Source organism: Elephas maximus, chromosome 24 (assembly GCF_024166365.1).
Source record: "Elephas maximus indicus isolate mEleMax1 chromosome 24, mEleMax1 primary haplotype, whole genome shotgun sequence".
Lineage (NCBI taxonomy): Eukaryota > Metazoa > Chordata > Mammalia > Proboscidea > Elephantidae > Elephas > Elephas maximus.
In genome coordinates this window covers 37805537-37824340 of record NC_064842.1, presented here as the reverse complement: position 1 = coordinate 37824340, position 18804 = coordinate 37805537, and the positions used below count along the sequence as shown (strand labels likewise).

Sequence of the window (18804 nt, the reverse complement as noted above, 5' to 3'; positions counted from 1 at the left end):
AAATAGAGAGGCTGGGAGTGTTACAGTAGGGTTCCCTCCTCTCAGAAGGAAACATTGAGAGAGGGGAAAAAAGCTTGCTCTTAAAAGCGAGCAAGTGTAGACATTGACATAGTGGAGAAGGCAGAGTATGATGCTGAAAGAGACCCTTTGGGATTTTTTTCTCTCACCACGAGAGGGTATTTGTCAGATTTTTCTACCGAACACATTTTGGGATCCCCAGTGATTGAGTAAAATCCCTGGGTGGTGCAAACAGTTATCGTACTCAGCTGCTAACCCAAAGGTTGAAGGTTTGAGTCTACCCAGGGGTAGCTCAGAAGAAAGGCCTGGCCACCTATTTCTGAAAACCAGCCATTGGAAACCCTATGGAGCACAGCTCTACTCTGATCATACATGGGGTCACTGTGAGTCAGAGTCATTCGATGGCAACTGGCTAGTGACTGAAAACGGAACTAAATTCTGCCCATTTCTTTCCCCTTCTCCTCCCTCACTTAGCCAACAAAGTTTTGAGCAGAGCACAAGAAGGGGGCACATGCAACGTGCCTGCTTGGTTTGTCCCAAGGTCATCCTTTCCTCCTACATGTCCCCAGACTCCCTACACCCAGCTTGCTCAGGACGGTGGTATCTCCTGCGGACCAGGAGTCCTGCATTCTTTCCTTAATTTCAAGACAGTTTTTGTTTGAAAAGTATTTTCTTTGTGCTTCGTTCAGATAAGGAGTTTGAAAAGGCAAAAAAGAGAGCTCTCCAGCAGCCTGATAAAAAAAACAAATTCTTGACGTTTAGGGGGACAGGATGGAAGCAGGATTGGCTGGTGGCCCAGGAAAATTCCAATCAAGACAATTACACTTTACCTCCTAGAAGCTCCCGCTGAGTTTCAGTTCACTGCTGCGGAATTCTGTTTCCGGTTGCCTTATGGATTTTTTTTTTTTTTTTTATGGATTGGCAGCTGTTAGGCAGCTGTCTTCTCTGTACAGTCTCTGCCTGCACCTCAACCCCACTCCCGTCTGCTCAAGGGGGGTTGGGGAGCTATGACTGGTTTTGGAGACAGACTCTCAGGCCTGGGGTTGGCAGGTGCCAGTTGAATGATGAGAGGGTGTCCGGAGTTCTCAGTCATTTCAGAACTCCACTTAAATTCAAATTAGCCAAAGTGCTTTTCCAGGTGATGGCTTCGACACTAGGAGCACACTAATTGCACAGGCAATTAAAACAGAGATTTGCTTCCTGCATGGTGAGAGGGATATTTGCTTGGATCTTAGAGCTGCTTTGGAAAAGAAATGAGCCCCGAACAGAGCTTGTAAAGGCCAGTGGTTGGAGGGAGGCCAACCCAAGGAAACCAGGAGGCCAGTCTCCAAATTCCCAGTCTGCCCCCAGCCACTCTGGTTTCAGTTACCCTCAGGGGGGCTCTCCAGGGACAGTTTCTCCATCAGAGGTCTTCTCTTTAAGTCCATCCCACCTGGCACCAGGACATTCAACCAACCATGGCCCAGACCTCCCTTTAATGTACAAATCACAACAGTCCTGAGCTGCTACCTGCTTGGCAGTGATTCCACTCCCTAATCATCTCTGGAATTTTCCAGGGAATGCCTTCACAAACTCAACCTGGATGGCCTTTCCCACCCCAGCCAGACAGCAGAGGGGGTCTTCCTGCCCTGGTCACACCAGCTTCCTTCAGTCAAAGCTACTCTTCTGCCCCTGCTCCACCTCACCCTAAACATCGTCAAAGCCCTACAGCTAAAATACTTGACAAGGCTTTTGTAATGGTTCTGAGGTAGCCGACTAAACAGAATTGGCAATGTTCACTCAGTCACTTCACGTATGTTTATTGGACACCTACTAGGTGCTCAGCACAGTACTAGGCACTGAGGCTGCAGAATAAACAAGATCTCTGGTCACAGGGAGCTACGTTCTAGTGGGGGAAACTGGACAATGAAGAAGAAAACAAATATACAGGATCGCTTCCACCATGACTGTTATCTGGGAGGTGCAATGGATGGTATGGAGGGAGGGAGGCTATATTGGAATGAATGATTCAGAAAGGCCTCTCTGAGGAGGTAACGTTTTAGCTAAAAGCTAAGTGACTCAAGCCATGTGACATTCTGGGAAGAGTATTCCAGGTAAAAGCAGTAGCCAGTGCAAAGGCCCTGAGGTAGGAATAAGCTTGATATGTTCTAAGAGTAGAAAGAAGGCAGTATGGCTGGAGCACAATGAGTAAGGGTGCAAGTGTTACAAGGTGTGTCTGAGTAGCAGACAGGCCAGGTCATGCAGGACCCGCCCTGCAGGCCACGATAAGGAGTTTGGATTTTACCATAAGCACAATAGGAAGCAACAGGGAAGTTTTAAGCAGGGGAACTGTATGATCTCATTTACATTAAGCACTCAACTACTAAGTGAAAAGTTGGCAGCTTGAGCCCATCCAGAAATGCCTCGGAAGAAAGGCCTGCAATCTACTTCGGAAACTGAAAACCCTTTGGAGCATGGCTCTTCTCTGCAACACATGGGATCACCATGGAATCGACTCGATGGCAACTAGTTTTTTGTTTTTTGATCCACAGGGCGCCAGAGTGTATCTTGCCCTCTGACCAAAAAGAAACAAACAAAAACAAAAGCCATAGTCTAACATGTCTGCGGTCAGGGAGTTTTAGTTGTGAAAAGCACTATGAACAAGATTGAACCTGAACCCTAACGATAACCCTGACTTCTTTTTGCTCCAGTCCAGTCCGGGCCCCACACCCCATGCCCAGTCTTGCCCACTTGCCCAGCCTCTTTCCCAAGTAAGAATCCAGGGTGTCCCTCCCACAGGCCTCAATGCCCAAGCTGCTCTATCCATCCAACAACTGCTAGAGAAATAACGCACACAGCTCATCAAGAAGGTACGCTATCCTCATCGAGTAAGGAAACATTTCTCGGAAAGATAAGCTGCAGAGACATAAATCTGCTAAAAGATTCACCCAATTTACATCACTAAACAGAACGTTTCTCTCTCCAGAACATCTGCATTCAGGTGGAGTCACAGAGTTCCAGTCTGGGGAGAACAATTGGTGGATACTTGCCTTGCATTTGCAAATTAAAACCATCCACTGGGGCTTCCTCAGAACTAATGGCTGGTCCACTCCAAAGTTAATTCGAGTGTCAAGGACAAGACCTGTTTGGAACTTTTTAAACTGCAAATTTTCACTGCAGGACCTCATGATAACTGCAGGTTCTTTAAGTTGCAAAGATGGCCAGTGCTGGAAGAGGGAAGCAGCCCCAGAACTATGGGAGAGTTCCTGATGCCAGTGGTCTTTCATGGCATTAGAACCCCAGAGAGCAACTATCAGGGTACCTGTTGTTAGAATTCAGCAAGAGCTTCGGAGGCAACAGGAAGCCAGCCCAGTGCTTGGGCACCTATTTTTGCACCAGGCACCATGCCGCACGCTTCACATGCATTGTTTAATCTGTAATGGTGGTGTTATTAGCCCATTTTACAGATATGGACATGAGGGACCAGTGAGATTAAAAGACTTGCTCACGGTTACATTCCAGTAGGTGACAGAGCTGGGGCTCGAACTGAGGCCTGACTCCAAGCCCATATTCCTTCCACTGTATTTCATCTCCTATATGTATCTTAATTTTTCTGTGCCTAAGCAAGGAAACCCACGCAAAGACGCTTCACACTTCAAAATTTGAAATCAACCATCTTCTTTTTGCTTGATGTTCAGTTCTGATGTTACTCTAGTCTCATTTAACCTCTTGGGAGCTTTCTGTGATTTTCTCCTACGGGTTTTTCCCTTGCTTTGTTTTCAACTTTATGAGATTAATTAGTTCATTTTACACTTTCTAGCACATCACTGGAACTCCTGAATGGAAATGAAGGCAGTGTGAAGTGTGTTAATATCTAACTCCCAAGTAAAATTCTCTAACCTGTCCGGAAGTGTTCGTTCTTACCCGAAAGCTTTCAAAGTTCAAGATGCACAACAAATGTACATTATCATATGTGATGTTGGTGATGTCTGACCATTTCCAGAGATTGATGCCCCTAAGAACTTGCGTGTTGGTTCTCGCACGGCAACCAGCCTTGACCTCGAGTGGGACAACAGTGAGGCAGAAGTCCAGGAGTACAAGGTTGTGTACAGCACCCTGGCGGGGGAGCAGTACCATGAGCTCCTGATCCCCAAGAGCATTGGTCCCACCACCAGAGCCACCCTCACAGGTGAGTGAGCCCTGTTTCCCGGGGGCACATCGGTCCTGAGTCTATACCCTCACATCTCTCTCCCCAACCCACCCACCCCACGTACATCCAAACCATTGCCAAATCCCATTGCTTTAATCTCCTAGGGACTCAACAAGTATGTCTAGTGCTCTCCATGTGCACTGCCGCCACCAGGTCTAAACTACCATCACCTCTTGTCTGAACAATTGCAATAACCTCCCCACATTGTCTCTTGCCCCTTCTAATTTAGTCTTCACACCATCAGTGGTCTCTTTAAACCGCTTTTCGAATTAGGCCATCCCAAGGCACACACATCTCAGGAACTTCCCATGGCTTTTAGAATAACACTGCAAATCCGTAGTATGGCCCACACAGCCCTGCCTGGTTTACCCCCTGCCTTCTTCTCTAGCCTCACCACCCACCTCCTTCCCCAGGTGCTCTCAGTGCTCCAGGCCCACAGGACCTCAAACACATTTTCCCTCCTGCCACAGGGCTTTGCACATGCTCCCCGCCTCTACCGACAGACTCTCCCAGCCACCTCCTGTACCCAGTTAACGTATGCTTCCCTTCTAGCTCTCAGTTTATTGGTCACTTCTCAGGGAGCCCTCTCCAGTTCCCAGGCAAGGTCAGCTCATCCCATCATGCAGCCTCATCTCACAAGTTATCATTTTACACTTGTGTCATTAAGGAGTCCTTTGGTGGTGCAAAGAGTTAACGCACTTGGCTGCTAACTGAAAGGCTGGTGATTCAAGTCCATTCAGAGGTGCTTCAAAAGAAAGGCCTGGCAATCTACTTCTGAAAAATGTCAGCCCCTGAAAATCCTATGGAGCACAGTTTTTGCTCTGACACATATGAGGTTGCCATGAGTTGGAATCAACTCAGTGGCCACTAGTAACGTGTTGTTATTTGACTGTCTGCCTCCACTCTAAACCTAAAGCTCTGTGACAGTTAGTTCTTATTTTTTGCTCATCATTGCATACCCAGCAGCCAGCACAACGTCTAGAACATAACAGGTCCTAGGTAAATAGTTCTTGAATGAATTAGTGAATGAACAAATGAAACTGTAAAAGTTTACTATGACTGGATCACTGGGCTGCAAGAGGCCAGTGATCAGGTGAGGGTCTGGTCCTGGAGGGCCTCGTAAGCTCTAGAAAGAATTTGGGCACTGGGGAGTTGCTGAGGGGTTTTAAATAAGGTGGTATAAGGACTAGATTTGTGCAGCTGCCGTATGGAGTGTGGATGGGAGGAAGGCAAGGCAAGAAACAAGGAGACTGACCAGGAGGCTGTCCCTGGAGGATAGACAAAGATGCTGGCGGCACGGACTAAGGCAGTGCCCTACATCACCAGCTGTCTCCCTGAGGAGGTTTCTTTGTCCCTATGGGGATGTGGGGCCCAGCTAGTGCTCCTCCTGGCCCCTGTCACACACCCAGCCAGGAAAACCTACCTGCTGGACCTCACCAAAAGGTGGATGACTGACAATGCAGGGTGTGATTTTCAAATGGGGACACTGCTGTGCAAAGCCCGCCATGGCCCAGGGGCTACCAGCGTGCTTGCGGAGATTTTAATTTAACTTGTGTTTTGGCTTCTTGCAAAAGCATTTGCCATCTTAGTAGACATGGGATGGAGAGCAAAGTGTGTATACAGTAAACAAGGGAAATATAATCAAAGCTGTTTTCTCCCAAGCTGAAATTCCAGATCACCTTGCCAAACAAAGCTGGCTAAAGTAAATACAACGAATGCCTTTTCCAGACAGACGCGCTTCTGAAAAAAAACAGAAAGGAGATGGAAAGATATGCTGACCAAGCAGGTTCACAGGGTAAATTAAACATAGAAGGAACAGACCAGCTGGTGTAAGGGCCTTTTGCAGAAAACTGGAGGCATTCACAAAAATTAAGCTAAACAAAAATCTGAGAATGATGCAGGAGGGAACCAATTCTAAGTGCGGCCTAGCCCTGCCTTGAGCCTCAGGCTGCTTTGGCAATTGGCAGTTTACTAAGTTCATGGCTAGTTGTTTGGATGGAAGATACACCATAAAATTGTGAGAGATGTAGAGAAGGACCCAGTCACATGCTAGTTATCATTTCCCACTACCAGGAAATAAAAGAAGATTCAGCATTGATCATCTCTCTTAGGCCAGGTACCTTCACATATTTATGGCTTATTTAACCTTCCCAACCTTTTGAGGTAGATATTGTTAGCAGCCCATTTTACGGATGAGGAAACTGAGGCTCAGGGAGATTGGGAAATTGCCCAACTTCACAAAGCTACCAAGAGGCATAACAGTGACCCCAAATCGGTTCTTCTGAGTCCCAGCCAAAAGGCTGTTCCTCCACGCCAAATGGCATCCCATTCCCTGGCTACGTCTATTAAGGAGGTAAAATACAAAGGACAGTCAAAAATAAATGCTGCAGATTTATACGGGATGGAAATTTTTTATTGAGTAGTGGACTTAGATGGGTTGATTTTTTATTAGAGTTGGGTTTATGAAATTTTTTTATACGTATAGTACGCATAATTATCCCAGGGAGCTCACTGCTGGGGAGATTTATAAAGACAAATAGCTTTACGTGATCTAGAAGGGGTTACAGGCATGTAAGGAAATCAAGTATGTCTGCACTTGCTGAGACTCCAATTACAAGGATTGTTAGCTCTCTTGCTGCCATATCTGGAGGACGAGTAAGAAGGGCCTTGGAGGAGGGAAGGGAAAGGGAGGGAATTTAACCCCGGCTCCAAGGAGTTGTGTTTTCTTTCACACTCCAAACTTTGATTCTAAAGAGGAAAGTTTACTTTGATCCTAAAGAGGAAAGTTTTTCAGCTTCTAAGGCCTGTGTTCCCACCACCTGTCAGTTTGTCACACTGTGGTAACTGGCACGTTGCTGTGATGCTGGAAGTTATGCCACTGGTATTTCAAATACCAGCAGGATCACCCATGGTGGACAGGTTTCAGTGGCGCTTCCAGGCTGACAGACCAGAAAGAAAGGCCTGGTGGTCTACTTTTTAAAATTTGCCAGTGAAAACTGTATGGATCACTGTAAAACATTGTCTGACTTGCTTGCTTTGGGCATGTCATCAGGACAAACGAATCGACAGAGGAGGACATCATGTTTGATGAAGCAGAGGGCCAGAAAAGGCACGGGAGGCCATTAGTGAGATGGATTGTAACAATGGCCTCGCCGATGGACTGGAACATGCTGGCAATTGTGAGATGACACAGGACCAGGCAACATTTCATTCTCTTGTATAAGGTCACCATGAGTCAAAATCTCCATTTCTTTTTCTACAAAAGGTGGATGGTATCACCTCATGGTGTCATCATGAGGATTGAAATAAGACAGTACACTCAGTGGGTTTAATGTAATATTTTTACTAACATAGTAAACTATGCAGCAAATAGATGATGATGGTGATTTAAAAAAAAAAAAAAAGGAGGAGGCCTGTAAGCTCATAGATGGTTTAGTGTAAATTCCTTAAATCAATGTGGTGCGGTGGTTTAGAATCTAGCTTCTCAAAGTGGTGTGGAGACAAGCAGCATGGTTATCATCCTGAAAGATCTTCGAAATGTAGAATTGGGCCCACCCCAGATCTACGGAATTAGAGTCTACATTTTACCAGATCTTCAAGTGATTTGTGTGCACATTAATGGGTGAGAAGCATTCATTTAGAGCATGGCTTCTGAGGTTGCCCCTCTGAAGTCGCCCATTTGGGGTTTGAGTCCAACTCCATAGATATGGTCCTTGTGCAAATTTCTTCTACTTCCTGTGCTTTAGTTTTCTCATCTTAAAATCTCATATCTACCTCATGGAGTTGCTGTGAGGATTAAATGAAATCATATATATACGGAGCCCTGGTGGTACAATAGTTAAGCACTTGGCTGCTAACTGAAAAGTTGGTGGTTCGAACCCATGCCCCAGGTGAAAGACCTGCCAAACCACTCCCATAACCCAAAATCCACTACTATCGAGTCGATTCCAACTCATAGCGACCCCATAGGGTTTCCAAGGCTGTAAATCTCTACAGAAGCAGAATGCAACACCTTTCTCCCGTGGAGCCCCTGGTGGTTTTGAACCACTGACCTTTCAGTTGCAATCGATCACTTTAACCACTTCATCACTAGGGCTCCTGTTCCCATAAAGATTAACCAAAAAAAACCAAACCCATTCTTTGAGTCGATTGCAATTCATAGCGACCCTATAGGGCAGAGTAGAACTGCCCCATAGGGTTTCCAAGGCTTGTAATCTTTACGAAGCACACTGCCACATCTTCTCTCTCAGAGCTGCGGGTGGGTTGGAACTGCTGACCTTTTGGTTAGCATCCAAGTACTTAACCACTGCACTACAAGGACTCTATCCTGTAAAGATTACAGCCTAAAAAACCCTATGGGACAGTTCTACTGTGTCATATGAGGTTGCTATGAGTGGGAATCGACTCAATGGCACCCAACAACGACACACACACACACACACGCACACACACACACTTAGTATGGAGTCTGTCACACAGTAAGCACTCAGTATCCATTAGATCTGTTATTGTGATTCATCCCCACAGAGCACAGACCTGGCCTCAAGATTGTCTGGCCTTTCCCTGGTACAAATTCATATTTCTTTATTCTTATAGTTGCCTCCAAACTCTTAAAGTCCTATGGCACTGTATTTGCTATGCCCGGCAGAAGCCCTGTATCTGTGGCCACCACTGACCCCTTGACTATGAAATATAGGCTCTCCTGACTCTCCCAGTCTCTGAATCTTTCAGAGAGCACGCAGCAGGCAGCCCCCTCTCATTCTCCCCTTCACATACCTCACCCTTTCCAATCACAGAGGCCAGGCTGGGGCACAAAATACCAAACATTTTTTTCCCATTATTCTTTCTCAGTAATGCCTAGTGAATTCCCTCTGGAGTACAAATTGGTTTCTGAACAACAGACTCGGTGTCTCCAATGATTTTTTTTTTCTCTCTGCTGTGGTGGCTTCTGTGTCCAAAATGCTAAGACTTTTTTGGGCTCAACTTCTCAGCTCAGATGATGTCTGCTGAGACCCCAAAGGGGTCTGAGTGCTACACACACCTTAAAGGCTTGTCAAGGTACCTCTAGGTTGGAACTTGGCAGCACTGAACAGAGACTAGCAACATCACTCTGCTTTCTGGATAGCAGCAAAAAGCAATAAGCAATATAGAAAACTCCTAATAGAGGGAGACGGAAGTACAGACAGGAAGGGATGGAAGAAGATTCTCATTCTTTGTCTGGAATTTGGTCAAAACACGAACCTCCCTGCCAGGGACTAATGAAAATTATAAACAAACTCTGGCCTTTGTGTCTGAGGTGACTCCTCCAACCCTCATCAGAAAAGCATGTGCCCGAAGTGTTTTGCCCGGATGGGAGAGGAGTTTGCCCTCAGCTGTCTATGCGCTCACGTTTGGGCCTTCCTCATGAACAGGAGTCCACACGTGAGGACCTTTGTTTAGGGTTGGTCTGTGGTCACGAGACAAGGTAAAATGAACTGGCCCAAGTGTTCACATGCGTACTGTGCACTCACCCAGCCAGCCAGGGCCCATTCATTTCATCCCTCACCCCATCTGTAGGGCACCCACCTGTGTCCTTCATCACAGCAAGTCCCAACCAGCTGCTTCCCTCTGTGCTGTGACTACTTCTATCTCCAGTCAACAAGCTGCTAGTCAGAAAAATGATCAACAGGGTTTAGGAAACCCAGAGGTTTGAAAATTCCTACAAACATCACAACACAATTTAGGATTGTAAGAAAACAAAGACTTACAGCCAGCCACACAACACGTACTTACATGCATACGCACTCACTTACATACACACATACTTACTCACAAGCTGAATTCTGAAAGCACATCCCAGTCAAGCTGTGCAAGTTGCCACCTTCAAGACCTCTGGTAGCTGGGGACACAGAATGAGGCCCTCCTACCAAGTCCCACATTTGAGGCCATCAGGGATTAAATGGGGTGTGGCAGTGAGAAGGTGGGCTCCTCAAGGTGCAAGAGCAGGAGATGTGCTTGTCCACAGGAGGATTTTCCATGAAGAAACCTGACACAGCAGAGGAAGTCCAGCTGGCACATCAACATTGACCAAGGCACTTGATGTTCACTTCACCCTGTCTGCACTCCGCTGATGTGCCAGTGCATAAACACCAAACTGAGTGCCAGAGCTTCCACGCCTTTGGGCTTTTCTAAGGGGGAGAGGGCTGGGCAAGGGGCCTGGGGGCCAGGGCCAGACTGTGCTCAGCCTGCTTTGGGCGAAGTCATAGTGACCCCAAGTGGTCACTTTCATAAGACACCCTGTGAACACCATGCTGCCTTCCAGGGGGCTGGAAAGTGGGAGGTGGTCTGTCAGGACCCAAGTAGAAAAGAGGAGAGAAAGGGCAGAAGCTTCCATACTCCTCTTCCTCATAGAATTGGGGCATAAAAATGTCCATCCCCTTACCTGTGGTAAAGGATCATGGAAAAATGAACCAGGAGAAAAGCCAGGTGGGAATTTTTCAGCTTCTGCTTTGGCTTCTTCAGCAAAGAGTGCTTGTTTACAGTGAAGACCCAGAGACAAGATGTTCCTGTAGGACAGGGGATGATGAGACATGTTTTTCATTAATTTCACTGGCAACAAGTAGATTTCATTTGAGAAAGCTCCTTAGTATTACATTAAAAAAAAAAAAAATCTGGATTTGCCAGGCCAGTCTCTTCCTTATAGTCAGCATGGAACTGGCTGCTTCTCTTGAGGCTTGAATATCATCCACACCAAGAGAGCAGGGAGATGTCCTCCAAAGCCTGAGTCATTCAGGGGACCCTGAAGAAGCACCCACCATTACCCAAGGAGATAAGGGTGGCACCCTAAAAACTTAGATCTCCGTTCTGTTAAAAAATAGATGGTGTCCTATCTGGTGTGACTTGGGGGCCTCCCAGAAGACCCTCCATCTCCAGATATCTCCCCACCTATGAATCGTCTCATACTCAAATTCCATCATTGGAAAGTTCCCCTAGAAGGGGCCCTACGTTAGGTCCCTGGTTTTCATGAACTGTTTTACAAGCTCTGCCTTTGCATGTGCTCTTCCCTCAACCTGAGATGTCCTCTCCTTAGCCGAAGCTCCACTGATCCTTCAAAACCCAGCTCAGCTATCTTCTCTTGGAAGTTTTACCAACACTACCCATGCTGCCATTACCATGCTGCTTCTATGCCTCATCTAGTTTTTCACTATGCTTCATAGTGCTTCATATTGAAGATAAAATATTTTTTTGAAAAATCCCTTGACTGAAAGATCTAAGAGTCTAGTGAGGAGACAGACATGTGAACTAACAATAACAATATAATACTGTGGTCGCTGTAAGGGAGAAGGTTTACAAAGAGCAAATGCCCTGTTATGGTGCTAATTACACTGAGTTGTAATTGTTGGACTTTCATGTATCCCCTGCTAGACTTGAGGGAAGGCTCTTCAGTTTGTTCCTCCCTGTGAAGGCAGATATCTAATGCACTAGATCCAACCAAATTTTTAGCCTTACTTTGGTAGACTTGAACTTTCATAGATGCTTGGGAGACAAGCCCAGGGATTCAGAAAAGAAAAAGGTCCATATGTCCACATGGCTACCTGAACTCAACCTGCAGACCACAAGCATCATGTTTTTGCTGGCAAGAAACAGCAGTCTCAGTTACTTGGGCCTCCTTCTCCCTAGTGCTTTCTCTACTAGCAGCAGTCAGCATAAAGATTAGTTTTCCTAAACAGAGGGAAGTCATTCTGGCTTGATTATCCATGGTCATTGCAGTGCAGGTGAGAAATCACTGCCAACTATGCCCCACCCTGACCACCACAGGATTCCATACTTTCTTTCCTAATCTTGGCTATCTTTCAAGGTATGACTCAAGAAAGCCTTCTCTGGCTTTTCTAGAAAGCCTCCTCTGGCTACTCCAGCCCATGCGGATCTCTTCTCCCCTCTGACACGGCTTTCTTAGTTAGCAGCCCAAGGTATAGCATCAAATTACCCTCCAGTTCCAATTTTATTACTCCGTTCCCAGCTACTGGACTGTAAGACTCTTAAGGACAGGGACCATGCTGTGGTGTGGCAGAAAGAACAAGGGACTTAATTTTCAAACCCAGTCTTAGCATGTATTAGCTTCATGGTCTTGGTCAGAGAGTAGACTTCTCGGAGCCTCAGTTTGTTCATCAGCAATATCCTCCAGGCAGAGCTGCTGTGGAGATTAGATAAGGTAACAAGTAGTAATCTCTAAGAAGCTATGGTTATAACAGTACACTTTACCATTGGACACTCAAAAGTCCTTTACCGCTTCCTCCTTTCCTCCCTTCCTTCTTCATTATTCTTCTGGATTACCTATTGCATGTTGTTCAGTACTTGGCGTATGAAGGGTACTCAATAAATAATGAAATTCTTTAGCACAGATTCTTTTTCTGTCCATAAGGGCAAGGCTGATGTCTTCAGGTCACCCTGGTATCCCCAGTACACGGTCTTGTGCTTGGCACAAAGGAGGCACTCAATAGTGTTTGTGCAGTGAATGAGCTGTGTGCTTTAGGAATTCAGAGAAGAATAGGTGTGCAGTGAAATAGCTGAGAAAAGCCACCTCCAAGCTGAACAAAGGAAGTTCTATAAGGGATGGAAGGTGGTGGTTTCCTAAATGATAAGTTTTCTGAGCTGTTGTTAAGGGAAGAGAGCCATTTGTATGCTACCACTTGCAGGAGGTGGATGGAAAGATAAAGGGAGTGTTGATGGAGAGCAATGGGATCTTTAAAAAGTGAGAAATCCCTCAGAGTCTTCAGAGTGATGATACATAAGTATACCAGCTATGCCTTGGATACACATTTTCTTTTCCAGCAGAACTGCATTTTACCTGCTGGCAAAGAGCAACAATTCACTTGTAGCACAGGAAGAAAGTGGCTAAAAATCAAAGGAAAGCAGCAGGCACAAGCCTATAAGCGAGTCCCACTTCCCTATCCCCTAGACAGAAAGCCTGGGAAGAGAGTGCTTTAAATTCTGCTCTGCAGTTTTCTGGGAGAAGATGATTCTGTTGTAAATTATTGAACATTTCATTTAAGCTTCATAAATAAGAAACTCAGATGAAAGCGTTACATGTTAGATCGGTTTGGCAACATATGATTTCTGTCTTACTCCCTCAATCTGTCACCCTTCGTCTACATGGCAGAATTTCTACTTCATTATAGGCAATTGAAGGTCTCAATCAGTTGTCTGAGAAAAGTAGTTTATGTCCCAAAGGTAATCTAATTTCTCCAACCAGGGATGCACCTGGGACTTGCTGAACATATTGATAGAGATAAATGTGTGCTTTCAACAGATTCGAGGGCGTTGCAATCACCCACTCAGGTTAGAGACAGGTATTTGGCCCCAGCCAGAGGCAAGCCCCTTATTGACACCTGGACTCGCTGAATCATTGCTTTCAGCCACAGCCAACAGTCTAAGCCTTAGCAAACTGACAACAACAGGTGTACCTGGAAAAAACCTGCATACCTGCTTGGGGCACTTTTTGTAGCTGATGAGATCACCCACAAAGAATGGACTTGAAATCCTTAAATAGTTCTCTGAGCAAGGTAATAATATTACTAGCTACCTTCTGGGCCAGTCGCTATACTTTACACGCAGTGATTCATTTAATCCTCACAATGACATTCTGGGATAGATACTGTTGTCATTGTATGGAAACTGGAGCTGAAGGATGATAAGTAATCAAGGTCACACAGGTAGAAGATGGTAGAACCTGAAAATGATGTCAGACCTCAAAGTCAGATGCTTTTACCTCCACCTATGTTGACCTTTGAAGAAAGAAAGAGCTAAGGATTAGGAAAGGAATAGAGCTAGTTCAAGAAAGGAAAAAGGGGGCCGATACAAATGCCCCGCCAAGACAGAGGTTGGGTACAGCATTCTTTTGAGAGAGCTAGGTCAGAGAGGCCTGCTAAATTCTGCCATGCTCAAGCACAGGGTTATGTATTGCATGGGCTGAGCTAAAGCCATACTGAGAGGAGTGGGGTACAGAACCTTCCAACTACTCTGCAACACTCCCTTGGTTAAACCAAGCCATGTTAAGAAAAGGTTGATCCATGCATTTCTTATCAAAATCATTCACGTTACCTCAGGGATCTCAGGGAAGTCAGAGCTGCCCCAAAGCGGCACCCCAATCCTCCTAAAGGCCCTGAATCTTGAGGTCAGAAACCTGGATGACTTCTCAAGCTAGTCACAGACATACTTTGTTGCTCAGTTTCATTTCATAAAAATATGGGGAAAAGACTATTCATCCTACCTTCTTCACAAGGTTGTACTGAGGCTCAAAACACATTCAAGTATTTTGAAAACCAAGACTGTTGTATAAATGTGGAATAGGACTAAAATCAGCCGTGGTTCTGGGGCACCCACACAGGGCCCCTATCAGAAGCACTCAGACTGACCATTGGAGGCCCTCAGGGGTGATGGTTTTATCTTGGTTGCATTTTCCTACACTTCCAGTCCTAATAAATGAAGATGAGTTTGAAGGCAATATCGTAGGCTCAACAATGCCCTCTAAAGATGTTCAGGAGCCGTGGTGGCCCAGTGGTTAAGAGCTTGGCTGCTAATCAAATCCACCAGCTGCTCCTTGGAGAACCCATTTCTCCTCTGTCCTATAGGGTCGCTATGAGTTGGAATCGACTCAATGGCAACAGATTTGATTTCTTGTTTGTTTGTTTTTGGTAAAGATGTTCACATTCTAATCCCTGCAACATGTGAATTTGTCACCTTGCATGGCAAAAGGGACATTGCAGATGTGATTAAATTAAAACCTTGAGATGGAGATAGTACCCTGAATTATCCAGGTGCATCCAGTGTAATCACGAGCGTCCTTATAAGAGGGAGGACGAGGAGGATCAGAATCAGAGTTGGAGATGTGATGACAGACAGAAGCAGAGGTCGGAGAGAAAGAGAGATTGTCAGAAAATGCTATGCTGCTGGCTTTGAAGATGGAGGGAGGGGCCACAAGCCAAGGAATGCAGGTGGGCTCTAGAAGCTGGATAAGGCAAGAAAACAAAATTTTCTCTAGAGCCTCCAGAAGGAACACAGCCCTGCTAACCCATTTTAGACCTCTGACCTCCTGAACTACAGGTAACAAATCTGTGTCATTTTAAGCCACTAAGTTTGTGGTAATTTGTTAAAGCATCAGTAGCAAACTAATGCTCCAGTTAAACAAGTTAGTCTGAAAAAGAAGGTAGAAGGTTAGGAGAGATACCAGATAATTCCAAGTATTTCTGGAGCATCCACTGATCCTTGATTGAAATGAACCCCTAAAGACTTCCCCAGAGAGGCTCACATCCTTTAGCCGGACAATATTAGCATTTCTTCCATCTTCCTGCAGTCCCCCAGAAGTCATCCTAAGATTAAACCTTTAGCTTTAAATACCCTGGGGCTTTAATTATCAGCCTTGGTAGGAAGACCACAGTAACAGGGCTTGTGCATCCCATTACATTAAAGTCCTGATAGCCCTGTGTTCAGAAGAAAGTCCATCCACAGCTGCTCCTTAGAAGGGACCCAGGAGTCCTCATATGGCCTCAGCTCCGGTGTACAAAAGGTGCAGCTTGGTCCTCTTATACAATATTCAAGAAATGCTTCAAAGGTCCATGTCCACACAATTCTTCTCAATTACACACTCCCCAATTCACAATTTAAGCAAAAAATTCCTTCAACAGTTCTAGCCAACCTGAGATACTGAGTACCACAGGGAGGCCTTCCACAGGACAGCATACTTCTAATGGTCACGACAAGGGTGGCCTCGCTGTCTTCTCCAAGTGACCACCAGCAAGAAGGAAGTTCTGCTCTGGCCAGGCTCATCCTATTAACATGGTATGGATTTCCCAAGTGGTGAAATCAGGAATTCCTAATAGGTGAAATTAGGAAAGAATTCAGGAAGGACTAAAAACAAGATCTAAACAGGAGTCTAAGACCATTTGCTTCCTTCTTTTCAGCCTTCTTCCATCCCCAACACATTCACACACACACATACACACACACACATTCACGCAGAGTAACGTTTTGTGTTTCTGCATCTACCGATAGATCTGGTGCCTGGCACTGAGTATGGGATTGGAATATCTGCCATCATGAACTCACAACAGAGCATACCAGCCACCATGAATGCCAGGACTGGTGAGTAGGTGGATTGGTGAGGAAGAAGGCCAGGATACGTAAAAGCCAAAGGAGCCGTTGAGGCTTGTCCTGGCAAGGGTTGGTCAGAAGGCAGTGCATCTAGTGAAAAGCTCTCTGGGTGATGACTATCAGCCTGAGGAAAACAACTACCTGCAAACTCTGATTTCCCTATGCTTAACTTCTGATGTCTGATACGCAGGATGGAGTCCTACCTATTCTTGGTAGATCTGTGCATGGTCCCCCATGGTCTGAAAGACTACCCAGAACTGTGCATAGTACAGATGGTTTTATATAAATATATATATACATATATATCAAGCCATATTTATCTAGTCATCTAAATAATGATGTCTCTCACTCTGCACTTGTGTGGTACAAGTCACTGGGATTGAGATCTAGACTTGGAAAAAAAAACCATTAAATCCAAAGAAAATGGAAGAGTACTCTTGAGACCCTTGCTACTCTAGATCTACCATTTTTGCTTCCTAATTTCAGGTAAATTACAGTCATTTTAGTAGCATAGGTACAAGCAGCCTGAACTGGACCTGGGCATTTAGAACTAATCCCAAATTGTCTAGCATAGGCATTCTCACCTAGAGAGGTCAAAACAATCTAGACCTAAGCCCCCAGGAGTCCTCAGATACAGTTGCCTATACATTCATAGCTAGGCCAAGTCAAAGTGGACCGGGGATGGGAAGTAGCTACTGTCACCAGGAATGGCAAATCTTTACTTGATGCTGGCTCGTGGTTTACCCTGGTTGGTTTGCTGAGAAAGCCTGGGAGAAAATGAATATGGAGAGCTTGAAAATCAGAAACCAGCTTTGTTTCAGAGGTGGATGTATTCCACTCAAGTCTGAACCTAATAATGCCTTTCTGCACCTTCTCCATCTGTTTGCCAAGCCCCTGGCCATATTTCCAAGGGAAGGTGCTTAACAAAGTGTGAGATAAGTGTCAGCAATGACAAGCTAATCCTCATGGTCGGCAGGCCTGCTGATAGTTTAGAATCCCTCAGGATTAAGGGTGGTCCAGTTAATCCTGGCTCCTCTGTGGGACCTGTGTAAAATAGGCCACTGTGTTGATCCACAGAACTTGACAGTCCCCGAGACCTCATGGTGACAGCCTCCTCAGAGACCTCCATTTCCCTCATCTGGACCAAGGCCAATGGCCCCATTGATCACTACCGAATTACTTTTACCCCTTCTTCTGGGATCGCTTCCGAAATCACTGTGCCCAAGGACAGGACCTCATACACACTGACAGACCTAGAGCCTGGGGCAGAGTACATCATATCGATCACCGCCGAGAGGGGTCGGCAGCAGAGCTTGGAGTCCACAGTGGATGCCTTCACAGGTACTGGGCTGCAGAAACCCCATGGGAGCTCCCATATCCCACCCAGCCAGGTTCAGGGATCGGCAGATCTCAGTGTGACCAGGTCATAGGCAACCTACTCTCCAATGGCTCATTTCCTTTCGAAAAAGGAAGAATGGGTAGAGAAATAAGATATGGAGAAGCAACTAACAAATACATCAAGAGGGGGTGGTTGGAAGAAAAGGGAGAGGGAAATAAGTGTGACAACATCCCTGAAAATTTGTGTCTGGTTCTCTATAGCCTGGCTATTATTGTTGATTCATCTATCTTCCCTTGCCCGCACTAAATCAGTGGGCATTCAGTGAATCCATGAGATCATGTTAAATTCCTTCCAGGACAGAAATTTTCAATCCTGGATCAGTATTATGAATAACTCACAGAGGTAATTCTGGTTTTCCCTTGCTGAGGGCACTCATTTTTCAGTATGTGGCTTGGGGAAATGGGAGTGGCCAGCACTGGAGAGTGAGGAGATGGAGCCTCTGGGTCAGCTGGTGAAGGTATAGCCCTTATTAGCAAAGAGAGAAGATCCGTGGATTCAGGCAGTTGTCCTAGCCCAGTGGGCCCGCCACTTCACGTGTGTTTCAGAACCATCCATCTCCTCTGTCTTGCAGGCTTCCGGCCCATCTCCCATTTGCACTTTTCTCATGTGACCTCCTCCAGCGTGAACATCACCTGGAGTGACCCATCCCCTCCAGCAGATAGACTCATTCTGAACTACAGCCCCCGGGACGAAGAGGAAGAGATGCTGGAGGTCTCCCTGGATGCCACCAAGAGGCATGCTGTCCTGATGGGCCTGCAGCCAGCCACCGAGTACATCGTGAACCTGATGGCTGTCCATGGCACAGTGACTTCTGAGCCCATTGTGGGCTCCATCACCACAGGTGAGGCTAGAGGGCTTGAAAGCAGGTGGTGAAGAGGGTTCATTCAGTAGCCTTTGAAAAGTTCATGAAATTTTAAAAAGAGAAACACCCAGGGAGTAGGGGACTGCTTCATTTAGCTATAGAGGGTCTGTGACCTGATCTGCCACAGCCATTTCTTCCAGTGCCACACAAGATGCACAAGATGGGAAACTCCCATCTGGAAGTAGGACAGATGCAATATCTTGAAGA

At 45.9% G+C, this 18804-nt stretch overlaps 1 protein-coding gene across 2 annotated transcripts in view; it reads left to right on the top strand.

Annotated features, from left to right (window-relative positions):
- Positions 1-18804, top strand: part of TNR (tenascin R) — an 85306-nt gene that overhangs the window by 24307 nt on the left and 42195 nt on the right. For both annotated transcript variants that reach the window (XM_049868512.1, XM_049868513.1), the window contains 4 exons: positions 4001-4186; positions 16238-16327; positions 17414-17677; positions 18307-18576. In XM_049868512.1, the coding sequence (XP_049724469.1) occupies positions 4001-4186; positions 16238-16327; positions 17414-17677; positions 18307-18576 (810 nt within the window). The remainder of the gene's footprint in view (positions 1-4000; positions 4187-16237; positions 16328-17413; positions 17678-18306; positions 18577-18804) is intronic.